The sequence below is a fragment of the Olea europaea genome, unplaced genomic scaffold (assembly GCF_002742605.1).
Source record: "Olea europaea var. sylvestris unplaced genomic scaffold, O_europaea_v1 scaffold218, whole genome shotgun sequence".
NCBI classification, from domain to species: Eukaryota; Viridiplantae; Streptophyta; class Magnoliopsida; order Lamiales; family Oleaceae; genus Olea; species Olea europaea.
In genome coordinates, this window is record NW_019239802.1 from 137,294 (window position 1) to 161,485 (window position 24,192).

At 35.0% G+C, this 24,192-nt stretch overlaps 3 protein-coding genes across 6 annotated transcripts; 1 reads left to right on the forward strand and 2 right to left on the reverse strand.

Annotated features, from left to right (window-relative positions):
- Nucleotides 1-247: 247 nt before the first annotated feature.
- LOC111380642 (G-type lectin S-receptor-like serine/threonine-protein kinase At4g03230) lies at nucleotides 248-6,471 on the reverse strand. 3 transcript variants are annotated; one of them, XM_023004259.1, is made up of 8 exons: nucleotides 5,023-6,462; nucleotides 4,798-4,828; nucleotides 2,867-3,024; nucleotides 2,563-2,762; nucleotides 2,264-2,474; nucleotides 1,936-2,173; nucleotides 910-1,060; nucleotides 248-812 (listed from the first exon to the last, which is right to left on the reverse strand). In XM_023004259.1, the coding sequence occupies exons 1-8, from the start codon at nucleotides 6,344-6,346 to the stop codon at nucleotides 507-509; spliced, it is 2,619 nt and encodes an 872-aa protein (XP_022860027.1). In that variant the 5' UTR covers nucleotides 6,347-6,462; the 3' UTR covers nucleotides 248-506. The 3 variants fall into 3 exon arrangements, with proteins under 3 accessions (XP_022860027.1, XP_022860029.1, XP_022860028.1); XM_023004261.1 differs by lacking the exons at nucleotides 4,798-4,828; nucleotides 5,023-6,462 and adding an exon at nucleotides 3,596-4,360; XM_023004260.1 differs by lacking the exon at nucleotides 910-1,060 and having other exon boundaries at nucleotides 723-812; nucleotides 5,023-6,471.
- A 3,019-nt stretch (nucleotides 6,472-9,490) lies between these two features.
- LOC111380671 lies at nucleotides 9,491-11,320 on the forward strand. Its single transcript, XM_023004301.1, has one exon. It carries the CDS (start codon nucleotides 9,603-9,605, stop codon nucleotides 11,115-11,117), a length of 1,515 nt encoding a protein of 504 aa, XP_022860069.1. The 5' UTR covers nucleotides 9,491-9,602; the 3' UTR covers nucleotides 11,118-11,320.
- A 118-nt stretch (nucleotides 11,321-11,438) lies between these two features.
- LOC111380670 (external alternative NAD(P)H-ubiquinone oxidoreductase B1, mitochondrial-like) lies at nucleotides 11,439-18,630 on the reverse strand. Of its 2 annotated transcripts, XM_023004298.1 has the most exons (10): nucleotides 18,408-18,626; nucleotides 17,487-17,763; nucleotides 16,957-17,163; nucleotides 15,598-15,848; nucleotides 15,103-15,322; nucleotides 14,744-14,848; nucleotides 14,390-14,653; nucleotides 14,060-14,181; nucleotides 11,899-12,018; nucleotides 11,439-11,807 (listed from the first exon to the last, which is right to left on the reverse strand). In XM_023004298.1, exons 1-10 carry the CDS (start codon nucleotides 18,485-18,487, stop codon nucleotides 11,720-11,722), a joined length of 1,734 nt encoding a protein of 577 aa, XP_022860066.1. In that variant the 5' UTR covers nucleotides 18,488-18,626; the 3' UTR covers nucleotides 11,439-11,719. The 2 variants fall into 2 exon arrangements, with proteins under 2 accessions (XP_022860066.1, XP_022860067.1); XM_023004299.1 differs by lacking the exons at nucleotides 11,439-11,807; nucleotides 11,899-12,018 and having other exon boundaries at nucleotides 14,298-14,653; nucleotides 18,408-18,630.
- Between the last annotated feature and the right edge of the window lie 5,562 nt (nucleotides 18,631-24,192).

Sequence of the window (24,192 nt, forward strand, 5' to 3'; positions counted from 1 at the left end):
ACCAACAGTTATTACATTCTCCCTCCAAAATTGATTACATTTGTTGATAGTTAGTGTGTCACGTCACTTGATGCTTGGGAGATTAGTCCTCTCGTGTATACATACCAAGTATATGAATTCATTAGTGCAATTCATAATATCACGTAACTCAATACATAAATAACACTAAAAGACATAAATTTTACTTATCAAGATATTAGTTGATCGCTCTATTGATCAATTGACGGTCTGGTAACATTTTTCCTCGTACTTCAAAGTGAAATGCATTAATCAATTACGAGTATCCCAATACATTGAGGTCAAGCGTAACTATCACACTTAAATTTAGACGAACTTCACAATTATCTTTACTTGACAGAGTCTAGTTTCTCTGTGGTATGGAAGGTCAAGCATTTACATAGATTATATGTGAAAACAATTACACTAGTGCTACTAAAGCAACTTAGATACAGATTCTGGCAGAACAGAAAAATGATAACATTAGTGGTAGGGAATAAGCAAATTCCTCATCGCCCTTCTGCAATAGACATTGTTAACTCGTTGGAAATTGAACATGGTTTAGTAGAGGATGAAGAAGTGCTTAAAACGGGTTTTCTCGTTACGAAAGCTGGTTGATTAGGAACTGGAAGAGCTGTTGCTTCGCCATCAAGCATGAAAACTACATTCGACATGGTGGGCCGATCACCGGGGTCTTCTTGCACACACAACAGCCCAACATTTATGCACTTCATAACTTCAGATTTTTCACAAGATTCAAGCAATATTGGATCCATTAAATCCAATGCCCTGTTTTCACTCCACAGTCCCCATGCCTGCATGAATTAGTTTCGATGTATATGAGACGAGGAGATTTCTAACATTTATATATGCCGAAACATTGGATATACATGGTGGGATTTAGCCACTTACGTAACCTAAGAGATTCAGAGCTTCTGTAGACCCATAAAATCCCGTGTTTCTTTTTCCACTGATTATCTCAAGTACAACAACTCCAAAACTAAATACGTCTGATTTTATCGAGAATAATCCATCTAATGCATACTCCGGAGACATATAACCACTGGATCAAAAAAACTAGTTGTTAACATGAAATATATTAAGTATCAACACACACACTTTTACATTTTATTAGGTGTCTATATCTGTAAGCATAGCTTAATTCCTCTTGGTAAAGAGGAGCCAATGTATGTACACAGCTTTGGATGGGAAAGAAGAAAAGAAGACTAGTGACCTTGATAACCATATTTAGCCAACTAGACATGCAAAGTTGAAATTGGCTACAAGGAGAACCATACTAATATTTGGTCTAACGAACTGCCTTTTTCGTGAGAAAGAGGGTCACCTAAAATCATACTCCCATGAAAGGATCAATAAGATGACAGAGGAAATTAGTGGAGATGCATCTGAAGCCATTGGGAGATTTGAAGACGGTGAAGTCCTTGCAGTCTTAGAAGAAGAAAAGAGCCAATAACGAGTACTTGACTTAGGCCGTATAATCCACGTATCCGATAAGAGATTAGTTTACATCTTACCAATAAATAGATGGTGGAAAGGTACTAATCGGGAATGAACCAATCCTGTGCATTAGTCGTAGGGAGATATAAACATTAAAATGCATAATGGGACAACTAGAACTCTCGAGGAGATGAGACATATACCGAAGCTAAAGAGAATATTTAACTTCTTTAAAAATGTTTGATGACCATGGCTACATTTTGTAAGGCACAATATAAGGAATGGTTTGGAAATTCTTAGAGGACAGAAATTTTATAAGGCACTATATAAGGAAAGAATAAAAGCACTCAGGAATAGTAAATGGTTTCTGGGGTAATGTAGTGACAATCTGCATATTTTATCAACGGGTCATGACATTTTGATGCAGTTAATCGAAACGCAGCTTCAATTATGGAATTATCATTTTGAATTGACACTTACTAGGTACCCATGACTTTGTTGGTGCTTGCTTCAGTTCCTTTACCCTCAACTATTCTTGCCAAGCCAAAGTCTGATATCTTTGGATTCATCTCTTCATCTAACAGAATGTTACTCGTTTTCAAATCTCTATGAATGATCCTCAACCTTGAATCTTGGTGAAGATAAAGAACCCCTCTTGCTATCCCCAAGATGATGTCAAACCGCTTCTTCCAGTATAGCAGCATGCAGAGTTTTTTATCTAGTAATATTTGTTTAAAAAGGGGAAAAAAGTCACAATGGGATGAAATGACAATTGCATTAACTATAACAATAATTTTCAAGAACTAACCAAATATAAAGGCATCTAAACTTTTATTGGGCATATATTCATAGAGTAAGATCTTCTCATTCTCCTTTATGCAGTAGCCCAAAAGGCGTACAAGGTTTCGATGTTGAAGCTTCGCGATCAATATAACTTCGTTGCGGAATTCATTTATTCCTTGGAGAGAATAGGTTGATAACCTTTTCACAGCAATTTCTTGTCCTCCAGGAAACATTCCCTGCAGGAGATGTGAAGTAGAATTTTTTACGCAAGGAAGCACAGCCTTGGTTATAGGAAAAAAAATTATGGACAACTCCTTGCAAAACCTTGTAAACAGGTCCAAATCCCCCTCTTCCAAGTTTATGTACGTCTGAGAAGTTCTCAGTAGCGGCTAATATACTTTCCCAACTACAGAAAGGAACGCCAACACCACTCTTGTTTTCTTCATCCATCAGATCTGATACTTGTCTGTCACTACTCTCATACGGCCAAAGTACTGGATTCTCTCTGCTGTTTTCGCCACTTCCTAGAGTCATTCACGTATTAATGTTGATTAGTTGAACATATATTGCAAACTAGAAGTAAATAGTAGAAAGAGGTTCTCTATAAGTACTTCCACTTCCAACTTACCTCCACTTTTAGTCATCCTTTTTCTTCTATATAAGTTATAGCTAAAGCAACAAACCAGTAGAGCTGCAGCAAATACCGCTATGATAATAATAACATCTTTTAGCCATTTGGCAAGTGATCTCCCTGCATAGGCGGATGGATAGGGGGGCTGGTCTGGGCTGTTCCAACCCAAAAGAAAATTAGCTTATAAAAAAATGGAAAATTCAGCCCAAATTCATGGTAAAAGAAAAGGGAAAATTCAAAAGTTAGGTGTCAACTATGACACAATTCAATTTTCATATTTCAAGTTTCAAAACGCAAAATTCAGCTATTAGCTAATTAATTAAAATTATGTATTAATTAAATATAATAAGATCACAATTATATAATTAATTGTCACATGTACATAATTAGAAGTCACAACTTATTTACTGGTTACATATTATCACATTAATTTTTTACAGATTATTTTAGATCACAAATTAAAAATTTTATAAGTTACAGATTATTTTGAGGTTGCAGATTAAAATTTATAAGTTACAGATTATTTTGAGGTCGCAGATTAAACATTTTATAGGTCCCGATTTATTTTATTGGTCACAAATTAAAAAAAAAAATTATATGTCACAGTTTATCTATCGATCACATATTTTCAAATTTATTGATCACAAATTATCGAATTTTAATATCACAGTTTAATAATTAATCACAAAGAACCAAATAGTTGGTTACATACACTATTTCACATACCATCAGTACCACCACCATTGCCATCGCCTTCACCCCATCACCGCCACTAGATCCACCGCCACCTTCCTCACCATAGCCACCAACACCAATACCACGTCACCACCACCAACAAAATCGCCACCACCAAATTTAGTCAATTGCCAACAAAAACCCCAACAACCACCATTATAACATTCCACTGCTACCACTATTGCACTACTACTACCACGATTAACAACCCAATATCCAAAACAATCACCAACGAGAACAGATAACCTCCATCTCCATTTCCACCACAACCCAAACTCATTGCCACCTCCACCCCCATTGCCACTACCAGATCCACCACCATCCCTGTCGCCATCAACAACATCACAGACGTCATAACCACGTCACACCACCACCATCGCCACCAGATCGCACTAACGGAGAATTAGATGCAGAATACAATGAGAGAGAGAGAGAGAGACTGTCACCACGCAATGGTCGCCAGTCGTCAATTTAGGGTGGTGACGATGTGGGAAGAAATGGCACAAAGATGAATAGAAAGAAGAAAAATGATTTAGGGTTATGGAACAAGGTATGGTGTGTAATATTTAATTATTAATACAATACTTGAATTGTGATTAAAAAAAAAATCTTTACACCTGATTTTTGCACAGTGAAATTGAAATGCCTGTATCTGTATAATTTCCTCAAATCAAAAAGAAAAAAAGATTTAGACCGGCCCAAAAATTTATTTTAGCCCAACTAACTTAATTCCCAACCCAAACCCAATGTTCAATTATTCAAATTTAAAGAGTTCACTTATAATCAAATTGATTTATTATATAACTAATAATTTTTATTGATTAAAGTAAAGATAATGACTTATTTTAACAGATGCCACATCTTTCACTAAGCTTAAAAGTAATTAAATTTTTTCTAATGCATTTTTTCATATATTACTTATTTATACTTATGAGTTAAAAATTTATTTATTTCGACCATGAATGAATGTTATTATTAAAATAAGTAATATACTATGTATTTGCTTTATTTGTTAAAAACATATTTGTTAGAACTTCTTTATGAGTGTCCAAAAACATATTTTGACCCACTTTGCCATAAGTGTAACGAGTTTAATCTTTTAAGCTAAATTTCGTATAACAAGGAGCATTTTTATGGGATGAAAAAATAAATAAATAAATAAATATATTAAATTAAATTAAATTTCAACCTACCCTGAAGTATCCTGGCTCCGCCCCCGACTCCCTGTGAAGAAGAATATTTAAGATTAAAAAATGGAACCTCTTTTCACCCTTTCAAATGGAAGTGACACATTAAGCCAAACATGATTGTAAAAAACGAATATCTTTAAAAAACAGAGAGTATGTATTGTTTAAACTAGTGCCATTCCATTGATATTCAGAACATATGAACAAGAATGAAGGGGAAAGAAGAATTACCCTTATCTGAAACAGCTATGCGGATACTGAGCTGGAAGCCACCCCCACCATGCTTTAACTGGAGATCTTCAAGTTCTTCCGTCCCAATATAACACATAGGACCAACATCAGTTCCTTCTCTCAAAGTGGCATTAGCTTCTAACGTGTAATAGGCATTGCATTTGCAGTTGTTCTGGCACTCCTTTTCGCATTCTTCCTCTGTTTGAGCCTTATAAAATTTCTGGAATGAACCCCAGAAATTGGTCAATGAAAACTTCAAGAACTGGGATTGCTTCATTTTGTCCGCTGCGTTGTCGCATCTAATTGGATTCCTCCTTTGGCAACCTCCAGAGTAATCCCCATAACTCCAATCCTCCATGGAAACAGCTTGAAAACCAGGCAAACACTGGCATCTTGGATCATTGATACTATCACAGATGCCGAAGTTTCCGCAAGCATTGTAGACGCTGCAGGCATCATGGGGCTCAGACCATGGAAAGGTCCACTTACCAGTCTTACCCCCTTTGGAAAATCTATAATATTGTATTTTACCGGTGGAATTCATGAAAATCCCAGAGAGAGTGTAATCATGAAGCCTTGTAAAATTAATAAATGATTTTGTTTCGTTTGGAGGAACAGAAGATTGATATGTACTTTCATCAAATCCAGACAACAAGAAGGCTACTTCAAGTTCCTTTTTATGCGGAATCATTGATGATAAACCTAACTCACGACTTCTCCAGTAAGGGTTCGATCCATTTTGTATCTTGTACAATTCTTGATCTTTCTGAAATGTGTAATTTCCTGTTGCAGGGTCAGTTGAGTTTGACCAGGAAGTCAAAACCATGTGGTCATCCATTTTCATACCGGGAAGAAATGTATCCGTTGGATGGTCGAAACTTTGCCATAATTTCATCTCTGATGGAGATGGACCATCAAAAAATATCAAGTTTCCATCATTCGATAGCTTCACAGTCCTGTTAACACCAGCATTTTCAAGTTTTGTTATGGCGCAAGGATTTCCATTCGAAAGTACCTTGAGGTTGCCATCTTTTGCAATGGCAAACGATCCCGAAGAATCCAGCACTGGGTTATCTCTATTTGCAACCCACACAACTCTTGGTGGCAGATTGTGATACCATATTCCTACATATCTGTTGTTTCCTCCAGGAGTAAAGAAACCAAGTTCAAATCTTCCATTAGCTGAGACGAGACTTTCACGCGCGTCATCTCTTAATGGATTGCTCGTGGTGATGGTGTCTCTTGCATCACTTTGATGACTCAAGCAAACCACTAAGATTGTGCAGTAAAAGAACACTGAGATACTATTGGTGGGAGACTGCATATGCAAAAAATTATGAGTGTTTCATGGAATCTAATCAATAAACGTATGATCTGCAAAAGACTGAAATTCTCAAATGTTTCAATGTGCAAGAACAATAATATCAATTTAGAATGAATGGACGTGTGTGGTTAGCATACCTTGACAGTACTACACACAAGTCTTCATGGCACTTTTTAAGTCAATGAGATTACTGACAATCAAATATACGTCTGTACCTCCTGTTTCCATCGAGGAGGAGGGATTCTTCACGATTCTATATGATTTTGACAGGAAAACCGAGGACCGGTCTAAATTTTAGTTTTATTAAACCTAAAAGTTGGGTGTATAAGAACTATTTAAAGAAGTTCAAACCAATTAGTTCACCCGAGAAAAAACTGGGCCCCTGTTTGAGCCACATTTTTACCTCATTAAAATGAAAAATATGATTGTTATCCATTACATCAAGCCACCATTTTTAAATTTTTATCACTGGTGTAGGGCCCATAACGACTCTATTTCTCATTCTTATTCTCATTATAATGTGACTCAAACAGGCTCTGAATTAGTTTTAATAATTCATGGTTTAGAAAGGAAGATTTGTTTTCGGTTTATTTGATCATTATTTGGAAAATTTATAAATAGGAATACTAAGGGAAACAGTAGTAATTTCACGAAATATATAAATAATAATGAGTAACAATTATGAATATATTTGACTTTGAGTAAATTTATAAACTAATTTATAAGACCATTTTTAAAGATTCTTTATTTTTAAAGAACACATTTAGCAATTTAGAAAGTCTATAAATTTAGCCACATCTTTTTAATCTCAATTCTATCAAAAATTTTGAGAGATTGGCCAGAATTTTCGAAACAAAAGGCATAGTAGAGGAATTGAGAGACCTTCCTACAAAAAAATCTTTTGACAAATAAGATAAAGCCTCCGTTTGGCCCCCATTTTGTAAAAATGAAAATGGGTGGAATAGTTTTTTTTGAAAAATGAGTGACTAAAAAGGAAGAAAATTTTTTTTATTTACGTACAATATTATTTTATGAAAGATTATGTGGTTGAAAATATGAGAGAAAAAAATGAAATGCAATGGAATAAAAATTATTGGGGGCCAAACGAGGGCAAAGAGATAAAACGATCGTGGCTAGGAGCTTGTTTGGGCCCGATTTTTTCAATAAAAAAATTGAATTTTTGACCGTTATTTCACTATTCTAACCGTCATATTTGACTTCTTCTCTCACAGGTGAACCCCACTTTTCTTCTAACGGTTAAAAAATTAATTCTCAAAATTACTGCCAAACAGGCTCTAAAAAAGTTTAGGAGATTCTACAATAAATAAATTGATTTTTGACTTGTCTACTTAAAAGAAGAGTGGAATGACCGAACTATTGACGCATTTTAGTGAATATTTGAATTGTCAATTGTCGTGGAAGAGTAAAATGACACCATTGTCCTTCCATGATTTTACACTTGCCCAGAAATGAGATCAAAAATGAAAATCGGCAAATGGTCAATTGTTGTGGGCAGGTAAAGTATGCCAGAAGTGGGCCCCATTTCAACTGTTCAAAAATCAATTAAGGCTTGTTTAATTCTCATTCTTTGATCACAAAAATGAAAAATATAACTTTTATCTATTACATCAAACCATCATATTTGACTTTATATCTCTTATATGGGTCTTGTAACGACTATATTTTTCATTCATTCTTAAAAAAATGAGAATCAAACGAGCTCTAATTGTAAAAATAGAGAAATCTCTCCCAAGCACAAGCTTAAAGAGTAAAAAATTTTAAACATCTCAACTGGTTTTCTATTTTTAATACTCAGGCATTGTTTGAACCTCATTATTTCTTCATTAAAATAAAAATATGATCGTTATCCCTACTATATTTGACTTTTTATTTTTTGTGTGGGATTCATAACAATTATATTTTTTATTCTTATTTTTACAATAATGTGGCTCAAACGAGGGCTTAATTTTACTACTCTAAAAAAAATATTTATTATTTTTTCATATATTTTATTTTTATATACTTTTTATCGATCACATCAAGTCACCATATTTGACTTTCTATCTCTTGTGTAAGTTCCGTAAGGACTATACTTTTTATTCTCATTCTTACAAAGATAGATACCAAACGGGGCCTAGTTAAATTTATCATGACTCACTAGAGAAAGAAAAGAATAAATTTATAAACTAATTTACAAAAATCAATTATTTGTTTTAAAAAAAAAAAATAGAAGCCCTCTCAGACACATGATTGAGAGTAAAAGTTTTTAAGTGCATCAATGTGTTTTTTATTTTTAACACTTAATTTTACTATTTCTAAAAAATATTTATTATTCTTCCTATATTTTATTTTCACCAACTTCCCTTACCTCCTTTGAAAATTGAAATATTTTTAATGAATTTAATTTTAAAGAGTGAATTTGGCTCTCCAAATTTGTGATTACGATTGTAATTGATTCTTTATATATCCTTCTTCTTTCTTTTTTTTTTTTAATTCAAATAAGAGTATATACTCATCATTTTATAAAGCCTTCTGAAAAAAAATTGAAGAAAATGTTGTATTCTACACCGAAAAATGTCATTTAAAGAGGTTATCCATCAAAATGAAATGTTAGTGGATGGTCCACAATCTATGTAAAGGTCAAGGGGTTTTGTGTCATTCATCTTTTTTTATATGGATTTTGCCATTTGTACAGAAGAAATTAGTCAAAAAGAGTGAATGTGGGAAAAATTATAATCGAACTATAATAATACATCAACTATTACCAATCTACTTATACATTGTTTTATATACTTTACGAACAATTCAATGATGTATTTTGCAGATGCATAGATGAAAATCATTTTTTTAATTTTGACATTAAAATTGAAAAGTAAAATCATAATCGGTCGGACCGACTCAATTCGCAATACTAGCGGGTTTTGTGGGACCGTCCATTCAAACATTGCACGACAAAGATTTGGAGCGTATGCTAGTAGCTGCCATTAATCACTCAAATACTGAATTTCACGAAAATTAACCTTTAAAGTCATATCGGAGCGTCTATAATAGCCGTTTATTAACCAACGGCCACGATTGAGCTAACTATCCCAACGATTCATTTTCCCCAACGGTCAAAAATCTCAAAAATATATTAGACATTTTCAGGAATACAGACTCAACATTCGTCACTCTATAAAATCTGATAATCACTCTGCAAAAACAAATCAAGAACTCTCCAAGAAACAGAATATTCTCGAATTTGATTAGAGGGAAGATGAGTGTTTTGCAATATAAAGAAGGTGTGAGTTCTAATGATCTTCAGATATGGAACAATGCCGCATTTGATAATGGAGATCTTAAAGAAATTTCAGGGAATAAGCCTTCATGGAGTCCTATAAAGCCCATGTTGTTGAATTCGACAGAGTCGATCATCTCGGATTCTTCGAGCAAAGAGAATGAGGGTCCTCTGTTTGAGAACCCAATTTCTTCTGTTTCTTCTTCTCTCAGATCTGTTGTGACACCCTTCAAGCCGGTTAATGTGAATGGAGCTTCGGAGAATTTGAAAACTAGAGGAATTTCAAAACAGGATTTTGAAGAGAAGGTGGATTTGAAGAGTTTCGATGAGGAAATCGAGGAGATTGAGATGGAAATTAAAAGATTGACTTCAAGATTAGAGGCTCTGAAACTGGAAAAGGCTGATAGAAGTGTAAAAACAATGGAAAAGAGAGGAAGAGTGATCCGGGCGAAGTTTTTGGAACCTAAACAGAGTGTTAAAAATGCGGAAGAGAAGAAAGAGATTGAACAGACTTCATCAATGAGAGCAAGAACTGGGGTTCAGAGGAAGGGGCTTAGTTTAGGACCTGCAGAAATTGTTGCTGGCGCAAGAAGGGGAATGAGTATGGGGCCTTCTGAGATTTATGGATCTGCGAGATCCCTGAAATTGGGCAAGCAAGAAATGGTCACACCTGCAAAAGTTGTTGCTGAAGCTCGAAGGGGAATGAGTATGGGGCCGTCCGAGATTTTTGGATCCGGGAAATCCCAAAAACTTGGAATGATCACACCTGTTCAGCCTTTACAGAGTAGACGAAAATCTTGCTTCTGGAAGTTAGAAGATATTGACGAAGGGAAAGTGATGAGTAAAGAAAGGGGGAAGAGTTCAAGTGTTAGCCCTGATTCAAGAAAAACTATGGCAAATTCTCGGCTTTTATCAAGACAGGCTGTTACTACAGTTGGATCCAAGAAGGCTGTGAAGAAAGAGGATCGAATGGTGAACTCTGTTCAGCCCAAGAAATTGTTCAGAGATGGCGAGAAGTCTGTTCCTGCTAAGCCATTAAGGACAGGTAGAGTTGTAGCGAGCCGGTATAATCAGAGCACAAATCCTGCCTCAGAAATGAGAAAGCGATCCTTGCCAGATAATGGTAAGGCTGAGAATAGGGGTGATAAGAAACGCTCTCTATCAGCTGGGAAACCTCGTGTAACTTTCAGGGATGACAAGAATTTAGGCATTGAAAGTCGGGTGAAAAAGCGATGGGAAATTCCAAGTGAGTTTGTTGTTCATAGTAGTTTGTTGGAGGGTGAGAATTCTCCACGGTCTACTACTGCTGTTCTTGATTTGCTTCCAAGGATTAAGATTTCTCAGTACACCAATGAGAGCCCCCGGGATTCCGGCCCTGCAAAAAGAGTGGTTGAATTGATTGGGAAGAAATCATATTTCTGCTATGATGAGGAAGTGGAGCCATCAGTCTGTCAAGCCTTGAGTTTTGCAGAAGATGAAACTGAAGAAAATTAAAGGGAATAACGAGAATACGTTAAAAATCATCCTTAAAATTCTCATTCCCATATTATACAGCAGCGCAGTTTCACTTCTGATGTAATATACTCTGAGCCATTAGTTCTTAATTTTCTTCAAATGTGATATCATAATTGAAATAAGCTTTTTCGTTTTTATGTGTAATGAACATTGAGAAAGCATACTTGTGCCTTCTCCTAATATTTCATGTCTTAGTGAGAAATTCATTCTGGTATAGTTTTCTTCTTGCCCTCTTCATGATCGAATCTTCAAAATGACTCGAACGATTGAATTTTTGTTACTAAAATCGACCCTCAAACATTTATAAAACTCTCATTATTTTATACGAATCAACTCTTTGTTATTTATTTTCATGGTATTTACAAACATTCACGTTTTCAAAAACGCTTTCCTACACCAATCTTTGAACACGTTCATGATGCTGCTGTGGTTTCACTCAACTTGTATGTTACAAAACGACAATGCAAAATAAATAGTACTTGTCCTGTGAAGAGCACTTCTCGTATCAAACTGCTGATGAATACACAGTGAAGGGGGCTTTAGAATAATGGCACGTACATCAGAACATTCACGTCTTTGCCTCAGATACGGCTTGAATCTCTCCCGAAAATGAATCTCCTCGTCCAATCACCTACTACTAATACTCTCGTGCGCCAGCTAACTTGCTTGCTGAGTGTAAAGATAAAACAGATGATTTAGTGGAATGCACATAACTATTACATGCTCAATAGAAAATAATGTTATTGAAGCAAGTTCTCACCTTGCATATACAGAATACCAGAGCCATTGCGTGCTATGGCCTATTGAAACCCAATCTCCCGGCAGTTCTGCTGCCGCTTGCTCCCCACCAAGGGGCGCAAATTTCCCGAAATGCCTGTACCTGGTAACAGAGAAGCTGGTGTATCAAAATTTATACACGTTCCAAAGCATTATATTGTATATGGGTCTAATGGTTATCAAGAACTCAATCTACATTCAACAGCCTAATGAAGCCATAATTTATTGAGTATAGTGTGAAACAGGCGAAGTCCTTCCATACCCCCTCTGCTCTAAACAACAATCTCACAGCAAGTTTTATTAGTTGATGAAATTAACATGAGGAAACCAATTTATAGTCAAGCACCGGAAATCAACCTAAAGTAATAATTACAAAAATAAAGGATTCCAGGATGTATTATAGGGTACCAGAAAATTAAACATTGAAAACCACTTATACATATGCTATAAACGACTCAAACGACTGTACACCTGGTACTAACGGAACAGGGAAGACAAAAACCTAGCTTGTAAAAGGTGAATGAAGCTGATCGTTTATAGTGAAAAAACATCTAATTCGGTAAAATGCCAGAGCCTGGGAAGGGAAATCCACTGATACCTCCAAGTCCCGCGAAGTGAAATTAAAAGTTGAAAGAAGCGAAGTCGATGTCGTCTAGTTTCTTGTTTATTGTGCATTTTAGACAACTGCAGTTTCCTCGATGCAAAACATGTTAATAGTGGGTATGCATGTCATTACCGTGCTTCATAATGCTCAGGGTCATGCACTTCATTCTGTTATGCAATAATAGGCAAAAGAGTCTTCCAATCATGTTAGGTAGGTATAATTTGTATCAGTAATATATTTCCGGCTATTTTCAGTTGTAAGATATAAATAACAGGTTGGCCTGTTAAATTCTTTTCCTAAGACATCAGTTCTTACTTTTCAAATAAAGAGTTCGAGATGAGCAGAGGCTTCAATAAATCAACATGCAAATGCTAACAACAAACCAAACATTCACCATAGAATACCTTCAATATAGCTGGCAATTATATACTTAAAAAGCTCTTCCTTCACGTTTCATTTGGAACGAGGTTTATCCTTTTTAACTATATATATGTAAGTCATAAGATCATGGTTTTTGATATCTCAAGAAAACATAAAATAGAAAATAAAAGAAGATCGGCAATCTATATTTAAACAAACTTCCATCCCTTGAATAAGAGACGGGCAGAGAAAGAGAGAGAGAGATCTATTTAGGAGTAAACGTCTCAGGTGATCAGTGTTGGGCATGTTTGGTAAATGATGCCCAAATCCCCTAGGCTATGATGAAAAACTGAGGCCCGTTTTAACTTCATAGGCTATAAGCCCAGGATTGAAGAATTAAATTCACATCACAATTGAAGTAGCCCAATTATGTTGGGTATTTAGAGGTAATCAACCCATTGGGCTAGATGCTCAATACCCGACTTGGAGGGAATTCGAAATTCACATGAAAGATAGATAAATATTATCGTTATCTTTGTCAAACCAATTTTATCTCGTTTTTGTTGGATGAGCTCTATCTTTCATTTTGGATACAATCTTGCAGTTTTTATCTAATCTTGCTAGACTCCTTGGAAACTCGTCCACTCCTTTGAGCCTATAAATAGGAGATCTTTCTCCTCTATTTCACACACCAAAACCGAGAGCAAAAACAAGAAGAAGAAAAAACTCCCCTGCTTAGTGCAAACCAATCCTCCCTTGCCTTTTCTTTGTGAATCTGTCTGTGACTGATAATGGCCTTCAAATTGGAGATACCTTTGTGGTGTGGATCAAGTTTCTGAGCCGAATTATAAAGGGGAAAACCGTTCCTTAATTTTCAGATTTTGGTCTTGATTTTCTTCATTTTACTTTGCAAATCCTTACACTAATTGATTGTTTTGGTTAATTTGTAGGTGGGTTTGCTTCTCAATCAGTATTAAAATTGCTAATTTAATCTCATCACAGCTGATCAGCAAGGAAACAACGGTCCATCTTGGCACAAGGAACAAAAAGAGATACATTACATGTTCCATTATTTTATTAATACATCCCATTTGTATCAGCTCAATTAGGAAGTTAAGTTATATGCATAACTATGAAAGACAAAAGTATGCTGGGTAGCCTTGCAGAGAGAAAGAAATACCGGAAAGGACGGAATTCATGACGACCAGAACCACGAAACCGACGAGGGCCTTCCGGATCATGTTTATGTTTCAACTTTAAGTTAAAGCACCTAGAAAGATATGCACCTTGTTGAGCAGCGACCTGATATGAAAGAGGATAAATTAAATATCACTATATACTCCATAACCAGCAAGCGCATCTTCCATAAATAGTATTAGATTGTACTAAACAGTAAAATGAACAAAAATTTAACTTACTTTTCTTATTTAATACTGTATAATGTTATCTAATCCACATTACCCAACATTCCATAAAGGAAATGGAGCCATCGGAATCCAAGTAAACATACTTGTGCAGTAGCAGGAAGACTCTTCATTTGCAAATCTACATGGGACAGTGCTGACTTAAAACCTTCGATATCTACTGCGTCCCTCTCATTCCCTTCTGAATCTTTTAGCAGATCAGCCAGTTTGGAAAAATGCTTGCTTTTCATATATAATTCCACTTGAGGGTATCTTATTATAATATCTTCAACCACATCTTGGAATTCTTCAATAGTAAGGGTACCAGAATCATCCTTGTCAGCAGCTTTAAATATAGTCAAGATATCTTCCTAAAAAACAATTGTAGAAAAATAACACAAAATATGGTAAAATAATCTATTCCCTCTGGTATAGAAAGCTCAGTAACTTAGCTCACATACCATGATTTTACGTTGATCTACAGTGGCACAATCACCAAAGGCATATACATCCTCACATCCTTTTACACGCAACCATTCATCAGTTGCCAGAATCCACCTATTTCCCTGTATACACAACAGAGCACATATGAAACTAGCTGATGTAACAGCGCTCAACATAACTAGACATCCACTTAGACAAAGATTAGAAAGTATTATAACTACGCAATAGCAAATTAACTGCAGTGTCTGTATATGTGCATGTTTGGCAGGGAAGACTTAGGCCTTGACTGTTTTAAGGAAAAAGGTCAAAATCTTATCCATGCATACCAAAGGTGTACATATAGTATACCTAAGATAAATTCCAAAATCAAGCATACCTGACCAATTTGCTCCATGAAGTCCTTCACAACTGGCCGAGTGCCAACCCCAGCTGACCACAACACCATCCCATGCGGCATAGAAACGTCCTCTCCAGTTGATTTGATTTTCATGTTAACCAATTTATCAGAGACATTTACTACGCGGCATCCTGTTAAAACGTCAATACCATCTCGTTGAAACTTCTGTTCAGCAAACGAGCAAATTCTTTCGTCAAACCTACAGAGACAGGTACAAGATTGAAGTTCTCATTTCATGATACTTTTTGATAAGCATTTAATTTTAAAAAATGATTTCATTATCACTATCTGAAAGAGTCATGATTCTTCTTTAGAATCTATTCATGGTATTGTCTGTAATGAGAATTGAAACTGGACAGTATTTTGGAATTAAAAAAGCTAAAATCTTGCTCATTAAACAGTTCAGTCTCTATTTACTGCGTACCAAACAGTATCTCAAAGCAATGTGAAAACATGTATGGAAGGTATCCTTACATGTTTAAGATATGATCTCCAGATTGGATCACCGTTATTTTCACTAAATCTTTAGCCAGAGGATATATTTTGAGTAAGTCTTCATGTAGGAAGTCATGAAGCTCTGCAGCAAATTCTATACCAGTTGGACCCCCTCCCACAATTACGAAATGGAGATTAGTCTTCCGTTCTTCTTCAGTCAACTCAGGAAGAACAGCTTTTTCAAAACAATCTATTACAGCCCTACGAATCCTTTGAGCATCCTCTACTTCCTGAAAGAAATGTTATCACTTCTTGGTTAAACAAAATATTGTACAAGCACTTGACACCTTTTAAGAAGGAGTGCTGCAAACAAGCACCCGAATTTGGATTTTAGGCAAATATAAAAGACAGAAACAACACAAAGATTTTACGTGGTTTGACGCTAGGCCTATGTCCCATTCACTAGGAATCAATAGGAGATGTAAGCTGTGGTTTGGCTAAAATATGTTTTTTGCGCTTAAAAAAGCCTAGGACCCTGTGAAGTGAGACTTTACTGCTGAAAGGGTGGATAGATGCCAATGCCACATGGACAGACCGGATAAAACATGACCTAAACAGCCACGCAGTCTGACTCTCTCTCATGTGTTTACAGAACTCTCTCTATTCTATCTAATTGGTTTTCTAATAGGGTTCATCAAGATCCTTCTTAGTCTCCTGTTAGATTTGGGATTTCAGTGGGCTTTTGGGTGTATTAGTGTATATTGTTCACCGTTTGTGATTTAAGAGAGAGGACTCAGTAGGCAGATTGAATAGTTCTTTGTGCATTTGATCAGTTGTTGTCCTCTGTTGGGAATGTGGCTTGTAAATGTTGGATCTAATGTTCCTTAGCGCATGTTTTGTGCGCCCAGTGGAGCTCTGGTATGTAGATCAAATCTCATTAAATTGTTGGTGCTTATCTTTGATTTTACTTACACGTTTGGGTGCATTGTGTTTCCTTCATTACAGGTGTAAAAGGCTGTACAAATCTCTAACAGGAGAGAATATAAGAGAGTACAAAGTACTCAATCCACAATCTCCAATCATCCCAAAGTTTATCCTATGCAAGATTAAGAAAAATTCGATGTTTCACCAAAAGATAGTTCTCTCAAAATCTCTCACTCAAATTGAGATGGAGAAAATACAAAAAGGAGGCTCCTATTATAGGTACACAAAACGAAAGACTTTTGATTTATGATAAAGTCAAATCCTAATCTATGCATATTTTTACAGAAACACAATTCACAAAAAGCATTATCATCTCATGAGATAGCTCACTATCTTCATCAAGTTTCCATTTCATGACTGGTCATCTAGTATTTAAGGAAAATTATTCATTGATTCCATGAATGAGAACATTACCTTCAGAAAAAGGCAATGCTCCAAGACACCAGGTGTGTTAAATGTGTTTACTTGGGCTCCAACTGCTATAACCAAATAGTCATATTCTAAAGAGAACTTGTGATTTCCAGCTAATTTTTCATCAACACTGGAACGGCAGAAAACTTTTTTGTTTGCTGGATCAATCTTGAGGCATTCCGCTTCCCAGAATTGAATTTGCCCACTTCTCTGTTAGAACAATATTTTAAGAATAAAATTCTTCGGTAGGTCAAGCATACAACTAGTGAAAACCCAAATATCAAGAAGCTGAAAACAAGTAAAATTATTCCTTAAGCTTGAGGGGACAACAAAATTTCTGCCAAATTTATGTATGTATCAACAAAAACAATAGCATGTTTGGCAAGCAGTAGTGGATAAGTTTGAAAGCTACAAAAACAAGATTGTAATCTTGAGTGTTGTCCATGTACCAAACATGTATTGAGTGTTTCATATGCAGCAATTCTGAATGGGAGAACGTGCCCAACAAATTACAACCTTAAAACCCTGTTTACCTTTTTTGTAATGTTTCGGATAGGCTCTACAATACTTCGTGCCTCAACTGTTCCACACGTGACACTAGGTAACAAAGGGGTAAAGGCAAAGTAATTTCTCGGTGAAACCACCTTGACATCATATGATTTTGCATCCAGATCCTTCAGGAAGCTGGTAGCGGCCCATCCCGTACCAAGCACCACCACCCTTTTCTTCCTTGGTTCCTCTTGATTGTGTTTAACAGTGGATCTTCCACCCTCTGAATGTGCGTCTGCATATGCAATGAGACCTCCACTACTGAAACAGAAAGCACAAAATGGACAAAATTCAAATTCAGCTGTGGATAAATGCTAAGGGGTACTTCTAAGTTCAAATTCATTTCTTCTTTAATATTGTTTATTTCTATCCCGTCCTCCCTACAAACTATACCAATCTCGGGAAAAGATGCATAGGCTAAACTTATGGGCAGGCTGTAACAACAAAACCAACCTCTAAATTGAATGTGTTGACATAAAGTATTTCTCATTAAAATCATGATAAACTGTTTTGTTGATTTAACAGCACAACTTCAGCCAAAAGTAAAAATAACCCAAAAAGAGAATAAATAAATAAAATAAAATGAACAGTGGTATCTAGATATGCTCCTACTTAATCTGAAATTAAGGTCATGTCCCTCAACAATCCAAAACAATGAAAACGCAACCTTTAAAAAAAAAAACAAAAAACAAAACAGAAAAAAAACAGAAAAATAAAACAAAAAATAAAAATAAAAAAATCATATAAATTATTAAAGAACCAAACCCACAATCAAATTAAATTTCCACATAGAGTTCGTAAATAAATTTTGAAGTGAAAAGAAAAACAGAGATTCTGCTAGAATAGAATTTAACATATAAACATGAAATGTAAATGTGAAGCTTAAAAAAGGGATCAAACAGAACCTGATAGAGCAGAGAACCAAAAGCTTAGAGCCAGATGTGTAACCATGAAGAACTCTGTTGAAATATGAGAAAAAACTCATCTTTTTTCACGAAGTGGATTATATCTTCAATAAGATTTTGTGGGTATACTCTCCTATCCAAAGAGAAACTGCCATGACAATGACATGTTATTCTCAGTGTGAAAGTTCTTGGGAAAAATGTTGAAGAAAGAAAGAACTTCGCAACTTGAATCTTGGTCCCACAATCACGTATTCTTCTGACACTTGTCAAGTCCTATATTGGCTGTCGATGTAGTCCTCTCTCTTATTATAGTATAAATCAATAATTTTGACTTATTTGTGGCACTAAACCACTGGTCTGATTTTTAAATTTTTTTTCTAAAGTTAATTATGAAATTGAAAAATTATGAAATTCTTGAAATGTGTGATAAAAATTAATTATTGAATTTAATTTGAAATAGTTAACGATTTTTAATCCACACCAAATATGCACTAAATAAAATGATGACTCGACTTACATTTCAAAATTTTAAATAGATAAAATTATTCAATATTCATGAAATATATTCACTGTGACGACTCACCCTCAATATCACGTGTTAGTCATGTGAATATATTAACATTCAAATAAATATTTTTATTATTGTGCTACATTTACGTAAAGTTGAAAACTCTGTAAATTTTATCTATTTTTATTTGAAACGAATAGATATTCATTGTAATTTACACCATTTTAATATAGTTTCATTTATTTGGTACAATTATAGGTTGCTAAAGGATGCTAATATCTATATTAATTAATAACACCCGATTCTAACAATCAAATTACAAATGTTATTAAAGAATAGGCAATCATATTTGCATCACAATTTTTATTTCTTGCAATACATTTTAATTGTATTTAAAATTTTTAATCTTTGCTAATTATAGACATATTCGGTAGTGATTATGAGAATTGATTTTTTAACCGTTAGAGAGAATTAAGTTTTACCTATAAGTGAAGAAGTCGAAAATGACGACTGAAATAGTGAAATAATTGTCAAAAAAAAAATTTTTAGAGTGAAAAATTGCTACCAAACGATGATATAATACTTATATTTCTAACAATTTTTCGTATCATTCTTATCCTCAAAATTTCCATTAGATAACAGATTTTGTAGTTGATAATAATTTTATGTTCAAAAGTCTGACGTAATGCAATTTCTTTTCTCATTATATTTATAAAAAAAAAAGATAAAAATGCGAACAAATATCTTTTTTTCCTTACTTCAAAGCACGAAGATGAGAATTTGTCCCAAAACAAAAAGTTAAGAAAATAATTGCTACAATCAGCAAAGATTGAAGAGTTTTTAACTACAATTAAAATATGATGTATCAAATAAAAATTGTGGGAATAGTATAAACTTTCAAAGAGAATCATTTTTTTTCCCGTCCAACAATCGAGAAATGTAAATGTTATATGGGAGGTGACGCTTTGGTATTATTTTTCGAACCCTATTTATTTTACTAATCACTCGCAGTATTATAAAAATCTAACACAGCTCATATGCATTCGCTTCAGTGGTTAAATTATAGACGCATCAACTCCTACCTAGTATAATATTTATTTATAATGTGAAATTGAAATGCCTTACTTATCTAATAGTCCAATATTTTTCTTTTCTCATTTCTACTACCTTCATACATCACGTTGTTTGCATAAAATTATCACAAAAGTAAAATAAAGGGCTGCAATAATTTAAAACTGCATGGGTGGTAAGGATTCTTTGTCATTGAATTACTCTATAGGGTGTTTGATAGTCATTTTTATGTAAAAATGTATTTTAGAATAGTGAATTGTGTGGTTGAAAAATAATGAAAAGTTTTTGATTTACGTGTAATATTATTTTAATAAAGAATGTGTGGTTGAAAAGAAGAGAGAGAAAAATGTATTTTAAAAAATGGCTATCAAACGGGACCTATATTGGTATGTAACTCATATAGAGTGAAATACAAGTTGATTGGATCAAATTGTTCGATATTGGAGTGGAGCGACGACATCGATCTTGTAGGTTTTAATTTATTGTCTGCTTGCCAATGACACTGAATAGGTTGGGGGTGCAGGGGCAATGCCCATGCAATACGGTACAAAAACAAAATCATTTTCTTGTACGGGTCCTAAATTCTTGCATGGACTTAGGTTAGAATTATTATAAATATTGATTATGAAAACTTGATATTCACACTGAACAAAATCTCCGCTTCACTCCTTGGGAAGAAGCTAGAGGGTATGACACATGTCGATTGGGAAGAGCTCGAGGCCCAAGCAGTAGGTATAATTCGGCTCTGTTTGGCGGACAAGATCATGTTTCACGTCATGGATTTTGAGTCACCGATGGAGGTTTGGCTAAAATTGGAGAGTCGTTATATGTCGAAGTCTCTCAGAAACAAGCTGTATTTGAAGCAACGGCTGCACGGAGAGGTTGATCATGAAGGGCTACCAGGATTGTGGGAGAAATGATATCGATGGTTTTTACAAAAGGAATACGAGATCGAGATTCGAAATTAAAAAATCAAAAAAAGAAAAAGGTCAAGTGCTCTAAGTGCCATCAGATGGGTCACTTTAAGAAAGACTGTCCAAATAAGAAGCAAGGTAATGAAAGAACAGGTGATGGATCCTCAAAATCGACTAGTGTTACAGAAAAAGATTGGAATTCTAGAGATGGAGACATGCTATCAATCTCTGTAGATAATTCTGACAAATTACATGACTCTTGTGTACTTGATTCATCATGTTCATATCACATTTGACCCTACAATAATTGGTTTGATTCATATCGTTCAGGTAATTTTGAATCATTCTAATGGATAATGATGCATCATGTAAGGTTATTGAAATGGGGTCAATAAAATTTAAAATATTCGATCGTGTGGTGAGGGCTGTGCAGGATGTTAGGCATGTAACGGAGTTGAGAATGAATCTAATTTCTTTAAGCACTTTAAATATCAGTGGTTATTCTTATAAGTCAGAGTGTAGGACCTTGAAATGAAGAAGTGGGCTATGATTGTGATGAAGGATCGAAAAATAGTAGGGAATATCTACAAACTATTGAGAAATATAGTTGTAGGTGGAGTTGTTGCAGCAGAATAAAAGTCACATAGCACTCTCCTATGGCAGATGTGACTGGGGCACATAGAAGAACATAATATGATTGAGCTTTACAATAGAAATTTGACGAAGAGAGTAAAATCATGCAAGCTGGATTCTGCAAGTTTTGTGTACTTGGAAAACAGTCCCCGAGTATAGTTCAAAACGAAAAAGCAGAAGATAGAGGCCATTCTTGATTAAGTGCATTCTAATGTTCGAGGACCAGTGAAGTTGTCTAAACGTGGATCTCGATATTTTCATTACTTTCATTGATGACTTCTCTTATAAAGTCTTGATATATTTCATGAAGCACAAGACTGAAACTTTTGCTAAGTTTAGATTGTGAAAAGCAGAGAAAGAGATTTAAACGAGCATGAAAATTTAGTACCTCAAGACAGAAAACAGTACAGAGTTCACGAATTCACAGTTGTTGAAATTCTGTAAGGACCATAATATTTAATGACACTATACAATTTACATGACACTGCAACAAGCGAAGACGACGAATAGAACAATTATAGAAAGGGCAAGATGTTTGAAACTGAGTGCACGGCTTTTGAAGAGTTTTGAGGCAGAAACATAGCATGTTATACCATAGACAGATCACCATAGACAACACTAAATGGAAAAGTTGCAAAGGAAGTTTGGACACGTAATGAAATTGATTATTCTATATTGGAGATCGAAGTTTGATCCCAAATTAAGAAAGTACATTTTTTTGAGCTACTTGAAAGATGTAAAAAAGGGTGTATAAGTTTTGGAATCTAGAGGCAAAGAAAGTGGTGATTAGTAAGGATAGTCTTTAATTAAGCATTCATGCTTAAAGTTTCTCTAGATGAAGAGTAGCTTAATTTAGGTGAAGACAACAACAAGAGCCAAGTGGTGCAGATAGAGCTAGACAATGTTGACACAAAGATTAATGTTCAGAGAGTAGACAGTTTTCGCTCAGAGGAAGAACAGTATCATAGTATTGCCACAGATAGACAACGTCATACTATTAGGCCAACAGTGAAAGTATGGATTCTAGAATTCAGTTTCTTGTGCACTCATTACCAGCAATAGAGCTAGACAATGTTGACACAAAGATTAATGTTCAGAGAGTAGACAGTTTTCGCTCAGAGGAAGAACAGTATCATAGTATTGCCACAGATAGACAACGTCATACTATTAGGCCAACAGTGAAAGTATGGATTCTAGAATTCAGTTTCTTGTGCACTCATTACCGGCAATAGCAATCCTATAACTTTTCAGGACGCCGTTGGCAGTCAGAAAAAAGTAAATGCATAAAAGCTATGATGGAGAAAATTGAGTCATTGCATAAAAATGATACCTGGGATTTGGTGGAGCTTCTAGAAAGAAACGGATAAGGTGTATAGAAAAAAGAAGCAATGTCAGAAAATGAAGAGGAAAGATACAAGGAGTAGCTAAGGGATACTTACAGAGGAAGCGAGTAGATTATAATGTGTTTTTCTCTTTGATTGTCAGACACACTTCCATGAGGATCGTCTTGGCAATGGTGGCCAAGTTTGATTTGAAGTTAGAGCAACTGGATGTGAAAATCGCTTTCCTTTATGGTCATTTGGAGGAGCAGATGGTTCTTGGAACCAGGAAGAAAGAATCTTGTATGTAAACTGGAGAAATCTTTATATGAGTTTAAATAGTCTCCACAACAATGGTACAATAAGTTCGACTTCCACATGAATCAGATTGGCTAAAGTCGTATGAGTATGATTGGTGTGTTTACTACAGAATTCTTTAATATGATTCGTATATTTTATTGATATTGTATGTGGATGTCATGCTCATTGTTGATAAAAACATAAATGATGTAACAGATTGATGTCTTTGTTGAGCAGTAAATTTGATATGAAAGACTTGAAATCGGCTAAGATAATTCTAGGCATGCAGATCAACAGAGATAGGAAAGCCATAATATTATGGGTATCTTGGAAAAATTATTTGAAGAAAGCAATGGAGAGATTTTGCACGTCCGATGCAAAATCAGTGGGTACACTTCAGTGCCCAAATAATGAAGAAGAAACTGTAGAGATGTCAAAGATGCCTTTGTACCAACATAGTGGAATGTTTGATGTATGAAATGGTATACACCAGACCAGATTTAGCACAAACAATCAATGTCGTGAGCAAGTATATGACTAATCCCGACCGAGAGCATTAGAGAGTTGTAAATGGATTTTCAACTACTTGAAAGTTACAATGGAATGTAAAATCATGTTTGAGAGACAACATGATGATGTTTCAGTTTAGGAATACGTAGATGCCGATAATGCATGCAACTTGGATCACAAAATGTCTCAAACAAGTTATGTTTTCACACTCGTAGGTGGCTTATATATTGGAGATCAATGGCATAGTCGTTTGTGGCATTATCTACAATCGAAACAATGTACTTGTCGACAATTGAGGCAATCAAGGAATTATTGTGGTTAAGAGGGCTTGTCGGGAAACTTGGGATCAAGCAAGATGGAATGAAGCTTTATTGTCATAGTCAGAGCTCCATCTTCTTTAAAAGAATCAGATTTATCATACAAGAACTAAGCACATTTATGTGAGATTTCACAAGATAAGGGAGTTGGTTACCTTAGGACAACTGTTGTTAAAAAATGTGCATGCCTCAAAGAATGCAGTAGACATATTG